The sequence below is a fragment of the Scyliorhinus torazame genome, chromosome 11 (assembly GCF_047496885.1).
Source record: "Scyliorhinus torazame isolate Kashiwa2021f chromosome 11, sScyTor2.1, whole genome shotgun sequence".
NCBI classification, from domain to species: Eukaryota; Metazoa; Chordata; class Chondrichthyes; order Carcharhiniformes; family Scyliorhinidae; genus Scyliorhinus; species Scyliorhinus torazame.
The window spans coordinates 211,698,964-211,718,749 of record NC_092717.1 but is presented as its reverse complement, the minus strand read 5'-3'; the positions used below and the strand labels follow the sequence as shown (position 1 = coordinate 211,718,749).

Here is a 19,786-nt window from a genome sequence, read left to right as displayed (position 1 = left end):
TTTTGGCCTCAGCGGGTAACGCCCGCAGGAAAAGATGGGAACGCCATTTTTAAATGCCACCCCGCTCTCTCGACCTCCATCGGACTCCCTCCCGCAGCCTCCAGACCCCACCCAATACTCTGACCTATCTCTTTGGGCATCCCCGAATGCCCCCCCACCTCTTAAGGGCAGGGCACCCATGGGCCCAATCACTAACATATGCAACTTGGCACCGCCAGCCAGGCACTCTGGCAGTGCCATGCCAGCATTGCGCAGGCAGCACTGACAGGTTGCGAACCTGCCCAGAACCCGAACACCCGAGGGGTCTCCAATGACCTGGTTGACCCCCTGACCCCCAGATGCTGTTACGCCTGGTCCACATTTGTGTAGACCACAATCGGGTGCCAACATATTTAAATGAGCCTAATGGTTTGTCAGATCCCGCGAGGCATTCCGAGCATCGCAAATCTCGCAACAGGACTCTCACGAGATTCAACGGGCTTGTCACATCACCGAGTCGGGAGCGACAAGGTCGTTCGATCGCGTCCGTTGTTTTTGCATGGGCAAAGGTGTTTTGGATTATCTCAAATTTACAAAGGGTAGAACGTGGGAGGTAAAGAGGGGTGCATTCAAATAGCCAAGATTAGAAATAGTGAAGACAGAGATAAATGTTTCAGCAGCTGATCAGCTGAGTCAGGCAGGCTGTTGGAGTGAGGTAGTGTTATCGAAGTGGAAAAGGCGATCTTAGTGGCGGCTTTCAATGCTGATCAGGGTCAAAGATGACAAAAGTTGTGAATAGGACCATACAAAGATCAGAAAAGACCATTGTTGTTCATCAGACCAATCCAATATCAGAGATGCTTCATATGCCAAGATACCTGTTACACACCTCCATTCAATTTTTGGTCACTACATCATTCAGGAAGTCTTGCTTGACACTAAAAGTCTCCTTATTAATTTTACAGTTGCTTTTGCAGGCAAGATGATTTATCTCTTGGGTTTGTGATACCGTGGCTCCAAGCATAACTAAGACATTTCGGTGCCTGTCTATATTAATTTAGATTGTTGTCAGTTTGTCTGAGCCCTTTGTCTGCACTTCTCAGTGAGGTATTTTGTTTTATCAGTGCTCCAATATTAACCCTTCAGTGTGGCTCGGAGGACCTCCTTCCTGCACCATTCCCATCTGATAGTCATGTGTTAGTGTTGTGATGGAGAATGAGAACATGAGCTGATTGTTCCCCTACAACTTTCAAGAGGTGTGAAGACCAATGCCATCTTAATTAAATCAGCAAAAAAATCAAAATATTTATTGTCACGGCAGCTCCATGGATATCATTTATTATCATCCTGTTATTGCCAATTTAGTATTTTAATCCTCGGAAGGTGATCCAGCTTCGAAACTAGACCACAGAAGAGAGTCATAAGCAAAGTGAAGTGGAACGGAAATAGTGGGGATAGGGTGGCGGTGTTGACCTTGGGTAGGGTGCTCTTTCCAAGAGCTGGTGCAGACTCGATGGGCCGAATGGCCTCCTTCTGCACTGTAAATTCTATGAGTACAAGATTTAATCAAGGGAAATGGTCTATTTGCTCACCACGGCAGGTCTTCAGCAATGCAGATCTGCTCCCATTTACTGCTTGTGCTATAATATTGCTTGTAACAGAATTAATCTACTTTGCAACAACATCACATGCTATTATTGTAACAGTTAAAAGTAGCAACTTGAATTCCATAATTTATTTTGTAATTTTGCAATGCTAGTTCAGCAAGCAATGATTTGGTTTGGGCTCAAACGTCCGTATACTCTACCGAGGTCCACCCCTCGGCCCTATCCCTGTAACTCCACCTAACTGACAAATTTCTGGACACCAAGGGGCAATTTTAGCATGGCCAATCCACCTAACCTGCACACCTTTGGACTGTGAGAGGAAACCGGAGCACCCAGGAGAAAATCCACGCAGAAACGGGGAGAATGTGAAAACTCCACAGAGTCACTCAAGGATGGAATTGAACCCGGGTCCCTGGCGCTGTGAGGCAGCAGTACTAACCACAGTGCCGCAGTATACTCATAGGATAGATAGTACACAATCACACACCCTCACCTTTCCTCTCCTGAGCACTGGGACATTATCTAATACAATGGCTGAGTAAGCTCGAGAAACTGCTCCTGTTGCTAATGGCTGATCTACACCTTAACCTCATTTACAAAGCCTTGCTACATATCTCTTGGTATCCTTGCCTAACAAATGTTCATTAATCTCGGTTTTGGAAGTTCCAGGTGTCCCAGGGATACAGCTCTAGTTTTATGGTGCCAAAAATATACTTCATTCACCAAATTTTAAAAGGGACAAGTGTCTCGGTTCGCATAATGCAATAGATCTGTTAAGTTAAATAGATTACATCACACTCAAGGGCATCTCTCTCCACATACACAGCAGGTTCCATCTATATTTACAACACATTGGATATTTCCTAAAAAAGCACCGATTCCAACCACCTAAACCTTTACCCATTCAGCCTTTCAGTGTGGCCTCTCAGAACATAGTCCTGGACAATGGAATGTGCCATGGACATGGTCATCGACAGTTCCGTGCATTGGAAGTCCAACAAGTTTCAGGCAGACCAAAGAGTGTCTTTTGCGAAGTTGATGGACATCCAGTTGCAGGTAATAATCATCTTGGTGCGCGTCCCTGGAAACACGGTCCGGAGAACAGATCCCTGTGTTGCGCAGGTGCTCAAGATGAACCTCAGATCAAACTACTGCATCCATTTCCATGCAGTTACAAACAGACGTTGCTGAAGGAGATGAATGATTGCCTCCCCCCACCGCACGTGCCTTGAGAACAGGCGTGCATGAAGAATCTGCCAGGGAGAGTGCTTCTCACTACCAGCCAAACTAAACATTGGTGTTTGTTTGAAGTTCTGCCGATGAGACATTGTCAAAGTTAATTGACAGAATCTCCTCAGAGAATCATCTGAAGGGATCCACAATCTCCTTCTCCTATAGGGTCACATGGACATCATGTGCAGACCCAATTGATTTGTGGCCAGACGTGTCTGCAATCAATAGCAACACGTCATTTTGCCCTCCTTTGAATGCTTTTAGACATCCAGTGTCTGTTTGGGTCGTTCCCAGTGGACCAATCCTTTGTAAAACCAGGGACAACAAAACTTAAGCACTTCGTGATTCTTTGGGGTGCTTCAGAGGCTACATCATTTCTTCATTCTTCAATGATATGAAGAATGTCACATGGGTTGCACAGGGGTCTGCGGTACTGTCTACCCATGGAACAGACGCAAGTCTCTGTCTTGACGCAGCATAACATGGACAAACATTTACGCCTTTGGGTCTGTGCAAGGACCTATGGACAGTACATTGGGTACTTCCTCCACCACCAACTTAATCCGTAAACATGTACATTGTGTCCCTGGGACATTTATCTTATTTCAATCTGCAAATGAAGTGGAAGCTGGCTCAGGTGATTATTGCAATGCAGGAGCTGGATAACAGCCTCTGCACCTTGTACAGCGACGCAGAAATCTTGCACCGAATGACCAGGGATAGGGAGGTGTCAACCAGAATTCCTCCATTACCTCTGATGCTCCTCTTGTGTCTGTATCTTCCGGATGGATTTAACAAAATGGTTCATCAGATGGATCAACAACTCTGGAGCAGACTTGACTCAATCGGCGATGACTTTTGTTAGAGTTTTGTAATCCTCATCAGGCAGTGAAATGGGCCATCTATTTTTGATCTCTTCCCTCTTCCCTTCTGCTTTCAGGTAAGGGTAATGAGCAAAAATCTTCAGGGATACTGATGGGCTGCCAGGCAGAAGCAAATGCCAGTACAGTTACTGCAATTCTGGGATGACCCAGTCCCACAGAGTTGAATGGATAGGTAAACCATCACGTCCAGGAGTTTTGAACATCTTGAAGGACCTAGCAGTAGTTGTCAGATTGTCTAGAGTTATCAGATGATCCAGACCCTCCTGCTGATCATCCAAAGCCTCCCGAGATGGGCGGCACAACCAAATGAAAGTCAGAAATCCATTTCCTTTTTAAACCTTATTTATATTCTGCTTTGTAAATTCCACTTGATGAGTTGAAAATCTTCTTAGCTCAGAAGTGCATACTGAACAAGGAACAGCCTGTGAGTTGACCGTCTCACTACATGTTGGAGAATGTCATCGCCTCTTCACATGGCACAATTTCAAATCGAGAACCATCCCAGAAATGTAGAAATGGAAGAGCTAAATATTACTGGTTAACAAAACAAGGGAAGAAATTACCACAGTTAGACAAGCATCGCTTGTCATGATGAACCAGACAGTGCACTCTGATCAAGAAAACAAGTCTGACACAACTGGAAGGCAATAATGGATGCCAAGGAGAAAACACATTAAGCTGACAACAATGCAATCGAATATCGTACATGTCGGCTGCATCTTTCCCAGATGAAGCAAGCTGAGCACAGTCCATCAGACTTGCTGTAAAATTCAAAAATCAGAGCTATAGCAAACAAGCCAACTGAAAAACAATTGTTAGGAACATGAATATACAAGCACTCACAGAAGCACTACTGTTTCCAGAACGGGTCAGAACTGAGAGAAATTATTTACTTCAGAAGGTCTATTTTTGCTGCCCTTTTTCAAATATGGTCACAACAGAACAGCATCCATCACCTGAAACGTTACATGTTCCAGAAAACCTCAACAATATTATCTTTTGAAAAATAGACCGATATTTTTTATTACAAAGGCAATTTACTGCAGAAGCTGGAATCTGAAACAGAAACAGAAAATACAAAACAATCTCAGCAGGTAGGACAGCATCTGTGGAGAGAGAAAGGAGCCGACGTTTCAAGTTTGGATGACTGTCAAAACTGGAGAGAACTGGAAATATGATCATATTTATACTATTTTGGGGGTGGGGGGGATGGCGTGGAGCAATGGGGCTGTATTGAAGGCCAGCGATAGGTTGAGATTGACCAAGAGGTCGTGGACAAAAAGAACATACATTTTTATTTACTTATTTTGGTTAATTTAATTGTATTTGGGAAGAGAACAACTCTTTCTGTATATATATTTAAGTATCACTATTTTTTTTAAATCAGCAAATTTTATATTACCCACAAGAAAACAGGATATATGCACTTTCAGGCAGATCCTCAGAGCTGCATTAAACAATTTCAAACACAAAGCTAACACTATTTATGATACTCAGATGTCTATTAACAACTACCTAAATAGATCATGATGGATGTTTGGCATGGAGTTACAAGGCAAAATTTAATCTCCACATTACTGTAACCCATGAATGCGTTACAAACAACTCAAAAGATTTTCAACAGCAGTTCAGTAGCTTCTGGATACATGTAAATTTGCATCTGTTATTTATTTATTGCAGAAATACGTAAAGAATTGCACCACCATACCCAATTAACTCAATCAGTATATTTACTGCTCTATGTAAAACTAAATTATACAGAATGAGAGAGAGCAACAGTGTGCAAATGAGTTATGCAGACCAGAAATGGTGGCAATGTGACATTAGTAGCTATGTTACCAGACTTGTAATCCGGAGAGGTGGACAAGGCCAGGAGATGAGAGTTCAAATCCTTCAGCAGCACCTTCTAAACCAGTGTTCTTCAAACATTTTTTCCGGGGACCCTTTTTTACCAACCGGCCAACCTTCGGGACCCAACCCGGCCGACTTTCGGGACCCAACCCGGCCGACCTTCGGGACCCAACCCGGCCGACCTTCGGGACCCAACCCGGCCGACCTTCGGGACCCAACCCGGCCGACCTTCGGGACCCAACCCGGCCGACCTTCGGGGCCCAACCCGGCCGACCTTCGGGACCCAACCCGGCCGACCTTCGGGACCCACGCCGGCCGACCTGAGCGACCCACTCCGGCCGACCCACGCCGGCCGACCCGAGCGACCCACGCCGGCCGACCCGAGCGACCCACGCCGGCCGACCCGAGCGACCCACGCCGGCCGACCCGAGCGACCCACGCCGGCCGACCCGAGCGACCCACGCCGGCCGACCCGAGCGACCCACGCCGGCCGACCCGAGCGACCCACGCCGGCCGACCCGAGCGACCCACGCCGGCCGACCCGAGCGACCCACGCCGGCCGACCCGAGCGACCCACGCCGGCCGACCCGAGCGACCCACGCCGGCCGACCCGAGCGACCCACGCCGGCCGACCCGAGCGACCCACGCCGGCCGACCCGAGCGACCCACGCCGGCCGACCCGAGCGACCCACGCCGGCCGACCCGAGCGACCCACGCCGGCCGACCCGAGCGACCCACGCCGGCCGACCCGAGCGACCCACGCCGGCCGACCCGAGCGACCCACGCCGGCCGACCCGAGCGACCCACGCCGGCCGACCCGAGCGACCCACGCCGGCCGACCCGAGCGACCCACGCCGGCCGACCCGAGCGACCCACGCCGGCCGACCCGAGCGACCCACGCCGGCCGACCCGAGCGACCCACGCCGGCCGACCCGAGCGACCCACGCCGGCCGACCCGAGCGACCCACCATTTTCTCTTACCTTGTTTGCTGCTGATAAAAATGGAAGAAATGGTTTTGCGTCCCTTTGGCCCTCCTACACGCTCCTTCAATGGAACCTGTTGGATGAAGGTGAAGCCGTCCGGTGTCGGAAAGTATGGATTCTCCATCTGTCCAAAGTTCTGCATTTTTTTCCGTTAAATTTTATTAAATAAAACCCCCCCCGAACTCGTAAAAAAAAATAAAACAAATGAAAAAAAAAATTAAATGAATAAAATAAATGAATAAAATAAATGAATAAAATGAATAAAACCCCCCCCAAACTTGTAAAACAAAAAGCTGCGACCGTTTACAAAAATAGCGGCCGCACTGCGCATGCACGCCCAATCATCGACATGCATGCGCTTAGTTTTGCACATGCGTGCCGATGATAGTGCGTGCATGAGCAATGCGGCCAAATTTTTTTTACATGATCGCGGCCATTTTAAAGGCCGCTTGCAGCCTGCGTTATTAAAAGCCGGCTGCTGCGCAGGGATTTGCGCGATCAGGAACGCCACGAAGGACGGCTCCGCAACCCTCCCGACACCAGCCCGCAACCCCCCCCCCCCGAGTTTGAAGAACACTGTTCTAAACCCATGACCACTACCACATAGAAGGCCAAGGGCAGCAAATGCATGGGAACAACACCCCCTGCAAGTGCCCCCTCAAACCACACACCATCCTTACTTGGAACTATACTGATGTTCCTTCATTGTCGCTGGACCAAACTCCTGGAACTCCCTTTGTAACCGCACTGTGGGTGTACCTACACCACATGCAACGGTTCAAGATAGCAGCTCACACCACCCAAAATAAAATTAGTGATGGGCAGCAAATGTTGGCCTATCCACGTCCCATGAAAGAATTTAAAATCAAACTTAAAAATAAATAAAAAATACTAAAGCACCAGCAAAGGTATAAGGAAGGCAGACACACTGAACTCTTTGATTGACACATCTCGTATTGGTCCGCATCTTTATTCAGCTTTACCCGGGACTCTAAGCGGTTGTCAGAATGTGACTGTGGCCACACGCCTGGTAAATCACTTTGACAGGCAGGACAATCCAGGCGAGGGGAGCCATTGGGTCTCCTGCTCTCAGCGACTTAAAGATTTCTCTCCCCAGGCATGCAAAAACTAATTCTGGTGGCCTAGGTGGATGAGACCAACCTAAGATTCAATTGTCTTGAAGGTGGATCAGCACTGCCTTGTAGAAGGCATCGAGCTCGACAAGACACAACAGAAGTCCTGGTCACCCATTGCTGGCCACAGTTGGCAGGCTTCCCAACAGTATGGTCATAAGTTAATCTCAAAAAATGTAGCGACACTGGTCACCATTGGCACATGGAATATGCTCACTTTCATGGGCAGCACCACAGATGACTAACCCAAGAGAAAAACTGCCCTCGTCAATAGAGAGTTGGCGAGGTACCATGGCAAGATCGCCGCCCCCAGCAATACGTGTATTTGAGGGTCAGCTCAAGGAAATGGTTTTGGAGAGACTGTGGAAAAGTAGAACAGCACAAAGTTGGTGTCGGCTTTGTGGTCTTGAACCATCTCATTGGTAAGTTGATTTGCCTTTCCAAGAGCATCAATGATCGTCTGATGGCACTTCAACTCGCCCTGCGTGGCAACATGCAAGTAACTCTCAATCGGGTGTACACCTGCATCATGATTGATCCTTATGAAGTCAAGGATAAATTCTCTGATGAGCTCCACTCCTTGAACAAGCTAATCATTCTTGAAAACGCCTGTGCAAGATTTGGTGCAGATCACCAAGTGTGGGAAGGGGGTCAGTGGAAAAAACAAGGTTTGCAGTTATAAACATCAATGGTCTCCTCTTGCAGAAGATGTGTGCTGAGCAGAAGCTCTTAATCAGTAACATAGTTTTCTGCCTCCCTCATTGCAACAAAATGTCTTGGAGGCACCCAAGGATATGCATTGGCATCTAATCGACAACGTCATCACCAGGACAGGCAAGATGTGTGTGTAACAAAAGCCATGCGTAGCGTTGACTGTTGAAGTAACCAAAGCCTCAAAGCTTCAAGGCAAACATCAAGATCTATTCCCCAGATTTGTACTCTAGTAGTTTCAGGAGTACCTTGTTTTTTTCAGCAAACCGAACTTGGTGCTTGTGAGAGACAGGACTAAAGGCCTCGAGAACAGTGGAGTACCTTATCCATGAAGTTCTGCAAGTCATCCTCAAGGAAATGATGGTCCATTTTACCTCTGCTTGGCTAAGTTTCCCTGAGAGAATTCCTTCATGCCTGTTTGAACCATGACACGCGGAAATACATCTTGATCCTCATGCTGAGGGAAGGTCAGGAAATAGATCTGCATGTTTGCCTTAACAATCAGTGCCGCACAAGGCTTTTCCCCTCGAGTCTGCACCGATCCTCTGAAAGAGCGCCCTACCAAGCGCAATTTCCCCGCCTGATGCCTGTAACCCCAACTAACCTGCGCATCGTTGGACACTAAGCATAGCCAATCCACCTAAATGGCACATCTTTGGACTGTGAGAGGAACCGGAGCACTTGGAGGAAACCCATGCAGACACGGAGAGAACATGCAAACTTCTCACAGGCAGTCACCCAAGGACAGAATTGAACCCAGGTCCCTGGCACTGTGAGGCTGTAGTGCTAACCATCGTGCCGCTGCGCTGCCATTTCTACAAAAGGTGACCATTGATGTTCTTTTCAAGCTCAGAAAGATGCAAAACACTGGGTTGAATCAGACAGTAGATGGACTTCAGTCGTAGGCAGACCATAAAGACTGGAAAGGATTCCAGAATGCTATCTATGAAATCTATGGGTCTGTTAACTAGTTCAACACCAAAGGCTCACAGAAAAACCTGAAAATGAAGGAAGTTGGGCAAAGCTTTTTAATCACATTCTCTATAAGCCTTCATCCATCAATGAAGAAGCAATCAACAGGTTGTCACAAGATGCCATCAACTGCTAACTTGATGACCTTGCCATGTTAGAAACGACAAACGCAATCAAACTCCTGTCCAGCAACAAAGCTACAGTAATTAATGTTATCCCAGCTGAGCTCCAGAGTGGTGGAGTCAATGGCTAATTTGAACACTTTCAATCTATGTGCTAGCAAGAAAACAGCTTGCAAGATCAGAAAGAGCCTCCATAGTCCACCTGTATAAGTGGAAAGGAACTCTTGTGACAATCGTAGAAGAATCTCACTCTTGCCATTGCCAGAAAATTAGTAAGTCAGTATCCTCTGAACTGCTTAATGCGATCTTCCAGTGTGGTTTCGGAAAAGGTCGAGGAAGAACTGATAGTGTTTGCAGTTTGGCATCCCCAGCAGAAATGCCAAGAACAGCATATGCAGCTCTACACCATGCTTGTTAGCCTGTTCAAGGCATTTGACACAGTCCACTGGGAGGATCTTTGGACAGTAGTGGAAAAATTTGGCTGTTCTGAGAAATTCATTCAAGTGACAGTATACTGTCACATGTCCAGGGTGACGCTGAGTGACTGAAGTCCACTCCCTCTCACTGATGGGGTTAAACAGGGCTGCGTGCTGGCACCGACCCTTTTCAGCATGTTTTTGCACCGCTAAGCTCTCTGATGCCTTCCAGGATCAGAATCGGATATAGCACAAAAGTTTCTCAAAAGGAGATGATTTCAGGCAAAGACCAAGGTCTCCAAAGACATACCTCAAGACTTCCTGCTTGCCAATTATTGTGCATGGTTCAAAGCTGGATATGCAAAGTTCAGCCGACTTGTTCTCCAATGCACGAGACAGCTCCGGCCTTGCAATCAAAGAAAACAGTTATAATATACCAATCTGCTCCAGGGAAGTTCTCTCTCTCTCTCGAGCCCAAGGTCAGGATTTTCCAGCCCTTCCTGTTTGTGGGATATTCCGGTCCCACCGAACACCGACGCCGGGTTCACCAGTGGTGCGGCGGGAGTGCAACGAAAATGGCCATCAACTAAGGCAGGAATGGAATATCCTACCAATGGCCAAAGGTGAGCCACTTCCACCTCCAGAAAACGTGTTGCTGCGGGGGCAGGAGAAGGTTGGGGTGGGGGGGGGGGGGGGGGGGTGGGGGGGGGGGGGGGGAGGTGAGGAAGGCCACTTGCACTTGAGCTGCCTTCTGAAGTTCAGGTGGCAGTGGAAACATCAGGCACTGAGGTGCTCACCTGAGCTGGTATGCCAAGCACCCGCACCATATTGAGACAGTTCTAACGGAGTTGGGATGGCCCAGTAGCCAGAATGCATGACACTTGCTTACGAAAGCAAATCACCTGTGGCCAGCTTGATCCTGGGATGCGATCAACAGGATGGTCAAAGGAAGTGCTACAGGGAGACCACAAAGACTTCACTTTGGAGTTTTGACGTTGCCTCTGTGTTCTGGAAGAAGCTCACCCAGGGTTACTGTACCTGGCGCAGTCAAATGAAAAAAGGCAGTGCCTGCTTTGCAAACCCACAGAGGCAGTGGGAAAACGCAACCCAGAATTCAGTCGTCTGCAGTACCCTGTCCTATCAGAACCTTCCAGGTGCATATCAGTCTTACCACTTGCCAATCTACCCATTGGAACCCTACCACACATCCCAGATAATCAAGATGGCCATCTTCACTTTGAAAGATAAACAAGAAAGCGCAGCAACAGAGGAAATTGAATTGAGATTGTCAAATTAACTTGGAATAAAAAGCTACCATTAGTAATGGTGACCATGTGCAATTAATGCCTATACTTAAGGGCCTCACCCCATCATCGTTATTATTCAACCACCAGCAGGCAGGGTAGTTACCATGCAGTAACCCTGAAAAGCTAACAGTTTTGAGGTTGCTTGCAGGAGGGGTTCTTCGTTCAAAGGCACTCATTGGCTGATCAAGGGACACAGCAACAGGAAGTGGGAGTCCAGCGAGTCCTCCTTCCTTCCCTTGCTACTGACTATTGGTCATCTCCACTTCCACAACCCCAGTCCATCCTGACTCACCTGTGCCCCTCGGCAATCCTAGGACTCTCCCCGCATTCACTGCCGGCGGCTAGCACCGCTCCCACTGCCATTACCTGCAAAGCCTCCAGTTTAGGATTGTCTGGCATTTCTCAAAGGGTGAGATTTCAGCCTCCGCAGTCCTGGATCCTGGTGAAGGTCTGTTGGACATTTGGGTCAGCAGGCCATCCCCCAAAGGGGATGTCATAGCACTCTCGCTGGCTCTCCAGCTGATGGGTGAGACCTGCTCCGGCACTTCAATTAAACACCATCCCTTGAAACTACTGGGTGGACATAAAAACCTTACCGAATCAGGCCTATATAGGAGTTCAGACCCACAGTAGTGTGACTGACTCTTAATCGTCTTCCAAAGTTACCCAGTCAACCACTTAGTTGTCCAGTGACATCCGGAATGCACAAATGGATAAAGAAAAATAAGTTACCAAACTCTTCCTCATCACATCTTTTGAAGCACCTCATCTAATATGTAGACAAGATTTGAACCTGTTACCTCATTGGACCTTTGGTACGTTCAAAGGTGATAGACTTTGATGGTCCCCCATTATAAGCCAGTCCTATTTATTAACTTTATGCCAAGTAAGAAGTCTTACAACACCAGGTTAAAGTCCAACAGGTTTGTTTCAAATCACTCGCTTTCAGAGTGCAGCTCCTTCATCAAGTGAGTGAAGAGGTGGGTTCCACAACCACATATAAACCCACCTCTTCACTCATCTGATGAAGGAGCTGCGCTCCGAAAAGTGGTTTGAAACAAGCCTGGTGGACTTTAATCTGCTGTTGTCAGACTTCTTACTATGCCCATAAAAAAAATGATTTGAAATAAACCTGTTGGGCTTTAACCTGGTGTTGTAAGACTTCTTACTGTGCCCACTGCAGTCCAACGCTGGCATTTCCATATCATTTATGCCAAGTGGCACAGGGAAACACCAAGGAGGCAACCACCAATCTATCTAGCCAGTAGTAATCTTATTCACTGTCAACAATTGTAAGATGTGGAAGAGAAAAATAATTAAATTTCTACTCTCTCATTTTTGATAAGAACATTTGCAATAAACCAAAATAAATCAATACTAATAAAAAGTTACTTCCCCAAGCCTTACCCTCAGAACAATTCATTCATCTTTATTATGAAGTAATTGTATTTTGTCAGCCTGCCCCAAACATAATCAGTTTGAACATATTACAATTAGCAGCATTTCTATATTCAAGTATAGCTTGTCCTCCAGTTCAACCCTCAATCCCATTGCTAAATGTCCTTGACAGAAAAGACAAAATTGGTTTCAAGTTTCACATTATGATGATATTAGGATGTCTCTGTTACATCTGATGATCTTTCTCAGTCCAGTTTTACAGGAATCAATGACCATTTTGTATGTGTCCATTATTCACAGATATAAAATTACACAATGCAGCTCGAGCAAAACAGTAGACAAAGCCATTAGTCTTTTCCTAAAAATCTATATCAAAAAATGACTCACAGTCCATCTCTAAGCTCTTGTGTGTCATTAGGTGTCCCCAGAGCTTGCAAACTCTTCTCTAATGAAGTCACTGCAAAGGAAAGGTGAGGATTAATGAGAATGAGAGATTGAAACAGTGGCTGAGAAACATCAGGTTCTTCCATGAAGACTCTACCTCTTTGCTTTTGCGTGATCCACTAAGATGCAGTAAATTTAAAACCAGCGATTTTGCAATTTCAATTCGATAGCCATCAATAGTATTGCAGAACGTCAAGGGTTGAAAATTGGAAATGGAGGAATCCTCCAGTTTTGGTCTATTTAAAATTGACAATGACAGCGTATATTTGGAATTGTCCCTCAGCATATGAAGTGGGTCAGAGATGGGGCTGAGCTAATACTTCCCAAAACAGGTAGGTTGAGGTTAAAATGCAAAACTGCCAGGAATATCCAACCTAACTCAAACTTGTCCATTTTTGATTTTAAAAATGGCAGGATGTGGGCCAGATGACCAATCTGCTAGCAGGAAGTGAGTTGATCACTTTATACTAATATGTGCCTTCATTTTAAGTGTCATTGTTGAATTTCTACGGCTTCAGGAAAGGAAGTGAATGGAGCCTTCTTACCAAGAACTTGTGGGTCAAGGGCATTGAGAGGCAACAACTTACCCAGTGGATCCCAGCATTAGGGAAGAACCCAACATACCCAGTAAAACCACCACCTCTCATTAAACACCACATTGCGTCATCTCCCTCTATCGGCTATCAGTAAACCACCATGAGACTCCATCTGGATCACCATAGGAACCCCCATCCCTTGACGGGGCTGTGCCAGGCCACCATCAGAACCTCGGTCTTTCCCCATTGGACAACCACAGGACTCACTCCTTCCTGCAAATTGTATTCCGAGAGGAGGACATTAGCTGGAAAAGGACATTTTAGTAATTAGGATTGTTTGGATAGGCAATGTTTTTTTTCTATGGAACAGAAGAGGCTGAGGGGAGATGTAATTGAAGTGCATTCAGTTCTGAGGGGCCTAGAAAAAGTGGATAGGAAGCTCCTATTCCGCTTGACTGAGAAGTCCATAACCAGCAATGTATATTTTGAGTAAGAGTTAAGCGGTTGAAAAGAGATTCAAGGGGTATTTTTGTTTTACCCAGCAGGTGATGCGGATCTGGAACCCGCTGACTGAATTGAAGGTAAAGGCAGAAGCTCTCATAACATTTAAAAAGAAATTGGATATGCGCTTGAAGTGTCATAAAGTACAAGGCCATGGGATAAATCTGGAAAGTAGTATTAGGCTAGATCATTACTTGTCGGCCAATATAGACACAATGCTCCAAGTGGCCTCCTTCAATTTTGATGATTCCATGTTTCGACATATTCTTTATCAATCCCAGTGAATCCTTTCCCTTATCCCCTGTATTTTACTTTTTGATTTATGTAATTTTCCATTTAAATTCACATTTGTTCAGCCTGAGCTTGTCAGAATGTGCTCAATGCTCAACATTAAAGGTGACCCAATTTTCCTCTGCAACTTTTGAATACCGTCACACAATCAATTTATTTGCTGGTCTTTTAAAGCCATCCTTTTCAAGTTAATCTTGGGAATTTCTAAACCTCAAACGGAATTTAATTGTGTTGCGTTTGCTCTCTTCAGCCACACCTCAGAAAGTAAGAGTATGTAAAAAGCATACAAAGTTTCAAATGTCAAATTAATATGCTGCTACTTTGTTCCCTTCTTTCCAATTGTCAAGATATATAACAATATACATTTTCCCTCTGATCTCCTTACTTTTGACGTCATTTTTATTTTCATTGTTCGTTACTCATTTTTCTCAAGCCCGGACAAATAAGGGACCGTTTGTTATCGTCACATCTATTATCTAACTAATCGACAGGGAGATTTTTAAGTTTGGCCCAAAACAGGTATGATATTGGTGATACCCCATGGTCGGTCATGGTCAAGCTCAGAAGGACATTTCCACATGTGGCCCATGTTTAGGATTTACCATCAAGAGCAATGGTTGCAAATGGCAGTTCTGCTGCAACTCACCAGTTTTGTGCAGGAGAAGGCTTGGCCAGCTTCACAGATAGATGGAGGAGACAGAATGGCCCTTCATGCACATGGACATTACTGAAGCTACCAACCAACTCAAACTCAGCCCTCACCCCCCAACTGTAATGATTAGGATTTTTGTTTCTTGTCACGTGTACCGGGGTACAGTGAAAAGTATTTTTCTGCGAGAAGCTCAGCACCATTAAGTACATGAAAAGAAAAGAAAAGAAAATACATCATTGGGGCTGGTTTAGCACAGGGCTAAATCGCTGGCTTTGAAAGCAGACCAACAGCATGGTTCAATTCCCGTACCAGCCTCCCCGAACAGGCGCTGGAATGTGATGACTCTGGACTTTTCATAGTAACTTCATTTGAAGCCTACTTGTGACAATAAGCGATTTTCATTTCATTTGGCAACACAAGGTACACAATGTAACTACATAACACTGGCATCGGGTGAAGCATACAGGGGTGTAGTGTTAATCAGGTCAGTCCATAAGAGGGTTGTTTAGGAGTTTGGGAACAGCGGGGAAGAAGTTGTTTTTGAGTCTGTCCGTGCGTGTTCTCAGACTTCTGTATCTCCTGCCTGATGGAAGAAGTTGGAAGAGTGAGCAAGCCGGGTGGGAGGGTTTTTTGATTATACTGCCGGTTTTCCCAGGCAGGTTCATGTTACGGACTGGGCTGTGTTCACGACGCTCTGAAGTTTCTTGTGGTCTTGGGCCGAGCAGTTGCCATACCAGTCTGTGATGCAGCCCGATAGGATGCTTTCCATGGTGCATCTGTTAGTAAGTGTTAATGTGGACTTGCCGAATTTCCTTAAGTTTCCTGAGGAAATATCGGCGGTCTTGTACTTTCTTGGTGGTAGCGTCGACGTGGGTGGACCAGGACAGATTTTTGGAGATGTGCACCCCTAGGAATTTGAAACTGCTAACCATCTCCATCTCGGCCCCGTTGATGCTGACAGGGGCGTGTACAGTACTTTGCTTCCTGAAGTCAATTACCAGCTCTTTAGTTTTGCTGGCATTGAGGGAGAGATTGTTGTCGTTATACCACTCCACGAGGTTCTCTAGCTCCCTCCTGTATTCGGACTCGTCGTTATTCAAGATCAGGCCCATTATGGTCGTATCGTCAGCAAACTGGTAGATGGAGTTGGAACCAAATTTTGCCACGCAGTCGTGTGTTTACAGCGATCTCATTCCCAATAAAGCCATCACTCTTTTTTCACTTGCCATGATCATTCTTTCCGGTTACGGAAGTTCAGGAAATGCAGACCTAATGTTTTCTCACAGAAACCTGGTTTAGCCATCCAATGTTGGATCTGGCTGGACCACATGGGAGTCCATAATTGACATCATTTTTCCATTCCAGGAACATGCTGGATTGCAAAGAAAATTCACCAGCTTCTTTTCTCGATGCTAACCACCTTCATACATTCCCCGCTCCTCCAACAAGAATTGTGAAGGGTTCAAGGACTTCTTTGTCACTAAGATTGAAAACATCCATTCGGGGGTGTCTGCCGCTTCCCTTTCCTCCCTTAGCACACTGAGCCAAACTTCCTCAAAGACTCACAGCAGACCTGAACCTGCAGTGTTCATTAGTTCCTCTCTTCCAACCATCCAACTTCCGTTCCTGGCTCCTACATTAGCTAATATCATCAATGCTTCTCTCTCTCCAGGTGCTGTTCCCACCTCCCTCAAAAAAAACATTCCCTTGACCTCGCAAAATACTGCCAAATCTCCAACCTATATTTCAGCTCCAAAATCTCTGCTTACATTTCCCACCATTCCGTATTTGAAACCCTTCAGTCAGGTTTCCACACATGACACAGTTAGAAAGTCAAGAATTACATCCTACTTGACTGTGACCGTGGTGAATTATCCTTCTTGGTCCTGCTGAACCTGTCTTCACCCTTTGATACAGTTGGCTGCACCATCCCAACTCAACATGTTTCCAGAAAATTCTGCCCACCGTCAGCTGGCGGGTTTGAAGGTCCCAGTGCCAGTAATACATCTGACATCCCTTCGACCATCTTGTTTGTTTGTATTTCACGCGGCCTTCTCGGAGTCGAGCTTCGCTTCCCTCAGCCTTCCATTGCTTGTCTTTTTCATTCACTTCCTTGCCAGTCTTCTTGCCTTCACTCTCCTTCCACAGTGTCCCCTTTGGTCTTCATGAAATGAAATGAAATGAAATGAGCAGCTACATCAGCAGCTACAGCTCCCCCCCCCCCCCCCCCCCCCCCCGTCAAACTTTGAACCTTTGTTGTAGTGGCTGCATATGTCCTGCAGTGCAGTGTTGTCCAGGTAAACTACGGCGTGCAGCAGAGGGGGGTGGGGTAGTGGAAAAGAGAAGGAGAGAGAGACGGAGAGAGGAGGAGGAGACCCCTGCCCTCACACAAAATCTCTTGGGAACGGATGACCCCTTTGCACTCATTAATCTATCATTCAGGTTAGAGACCGACATAATTAATCGCTGACTGGATCCCAGTGGCCAGCTGTTATAAATGATCAAACATGAGGTGCTAATGAATGCAAATGACGTCCATGTCACCAACCAGCAGGAAGACCAACCTGCAATTAACTACCATTGGAAGAATTCCGACCAGTTTTCATGCCGGTGGAGCCCTGGGTCGGGATTCTCCGACCCCCCAGCAGGTCGGAGAATCGGCGGGGGGGGGTGGCGTGAATCCCGCCCCCGCCGGCTGCCGAATTCTCCGATGCCAGGGAATTGGCGGGGGCGGGAATGGTCGGGTGCCATTGGCAGCAGCCTCCCCGACGATTCTCCGGCCACGATGGGCCGAATGGCCACCCGTTTTAGGCCGGTCCCGTCGGCGTATGTTACGGTATTTACCGGCGGGACCTGGCTCCGCGGGCGGCCTCCGGGGTCCTCGGGGGGGGGGGTGCGGGGGTATCTGGACCCGGGGGGTGCCCCCATGGTGGCCCGGCCCGCGATCAGAGCCCACCGATCCGCGGGCGGGCCTGTGCCGTGGGGGCACTCTATTCCTCCGCGCCGGCTGATGTACTGATCCGTGATGGCCGGCGCGGAAATGAACCCCCGTCTACGCATGCGCTGGGATAATGCCAGTACACGCTGGCGCTCCCGCGCATGCACCAACTCGCGGAGGCCGTTCGCCGCCGGTTGGAGTGGTGCCAAACCACGCAGCGCAAACCAGTCTGGCACCGGCCTAGCCCCTGAAGGTGCGGAGGATTCCGCACCTTTGAGGCGGGCCGACGTCGGAACGGTGCACGCCACTCCTTCGCGCCGGAGTTGCCCGCCCCACCGGTTTGCGAAGAATCCCGTCCCTGACTTTTTGGCTCCCGCGAGATTCTCCTCTCCTGCTCCTCACCAAACCTGCCGTGGGCAGCACGAGAAAATTCCATTCAGTCACAGAATTGCCTGCAATTCAATCATTGTTGCGTGTGATGTTGTTCAAGGATCTATCTTCAAGGGGATCAGGGGTTATGGGGAGAACAGGAGAATGGGGATGAGAAAATATCAGCCACGATTGAATGGCGGAGCAGACTCGATGGGCCGAGTGGCCTAATTCTTCTGCTATAGATTCTATGGGAAGCAAGAGATGAAATTGCAGAGCCGTTGGCAATGATCTTTTCGTCCTCACTGTCAACAGGGGTGGTACCAGGGGATTGGAGAGTGGCGAATGTCGTGCCCCTGTTCAAAAAAGGGACTAGGGATAACCCTGGGAATTACAGGCCAGTTAGTCTTACTTCGGTGGTCGGCAAAGTAATGGAAAGGGTACTGAAGGATAGGATTTCGGAGCATCTGGAAAGACACTGCTTGATTAGGGATAGTCAGTACGGATTTGTGAGGGGTAGGTCTTGCCTTACAAATCTTATTGAATTCTTCGAGGAGGTGACCAAGCATGTGGATGAAGGTAAAGCAGTGGATGTAGTGTACATGGATTTTCGTCAGGCATTTGATAAAGTTCCCCATGGTAGGCTTATGCAGAAAGTAAGGAGGCATGGGATAGTGGGAAATTTGGCCAGTTGGATAACGAACTGGCTAACCGATAGAAGTCAGAGAGTGGTGGTGGATGGCAAATATTCAGCCTGGATCCCAGTTACCAGTGGCGTACCGCAGGGATCAGTTCTGGGTCCTCTGCTGTTTGTGATTTTCATTAATGACTTGGATGAGGGAGTTGAAGGGTGGGTCAGTAAATTTGCAGACGATACGAAGATTGGTGGAGTTGTGGATAGTAAGGAGGGCTGTTGTCGGCTGCAAAGAGACATAGATAGGATGCAGAGCTGGGCTGAGAAGTGGCAGATGGAGTTTAACCCTGAAAAGTGTGAGGTTGTCCATTTTGGAAGGACAAATATGAATGCGGAATACAGGGTTAACGGTAGAGTTCTTGGCAATGTGGAGGAGCAGAGAGATCTTGGGGTTTATGTTCATACATCTTTGAAAGTTGCCACTCAAGTGGATAGAGCTGTGAAGAAGGCCTATGGTGTGCTCGCGTTCATTAACAGAGGGATTGAATTTAAGAGCCGTGAGGTGATGATGCAGCTGTACAAAACTTTGGTAAGGCCACATTTGGAGTACTGTGTACAGTTCTGGTCGCCTCATTTTAGGAAGGACGTGGAAGCTTTGGAAAAGGTGCAAAGAAGATTTACCAGGATGTTGCCTGGAATGGAGAGTAGGTCTTACCAGGAAAGGTTGAGGGTGCTAGGCCTTTTCTCATTAGAACGGAGAAGGATGAGGGGCGACTTGATAGAGGTTTATAAGATGACCAGGGGAATAGATAGAGTAGACAGTC

At 47.2% G+C, this 19,786-nt stretch overlaps 1 protein-coding gene across 2 annotated transcripts in view; it reads right to left on the bottom strand.

Annotated features, from left to right (window-relative positions):
- tsnare1 (T-SNARE Domain Containing 1) overlaps positions 1-19,786 on the bottom strand; it is a 1,154,852-nt gene that overhangs the window by 709,141 nt on the left and 425,925 nt on the right. For both annotated transcript variants that reach the window (XM_072468282.1, XM_072468283.1), the window contains exon 4: positions 12,985-13,054. In XM_072468282.1, coding sequence (XP_072324383.1) covers positions 12,985-13,054 — 70 coding nt within the window. The remainder of the gene's footprint in view (positions 1-12,984; positions 13,055-19,786) is intronic.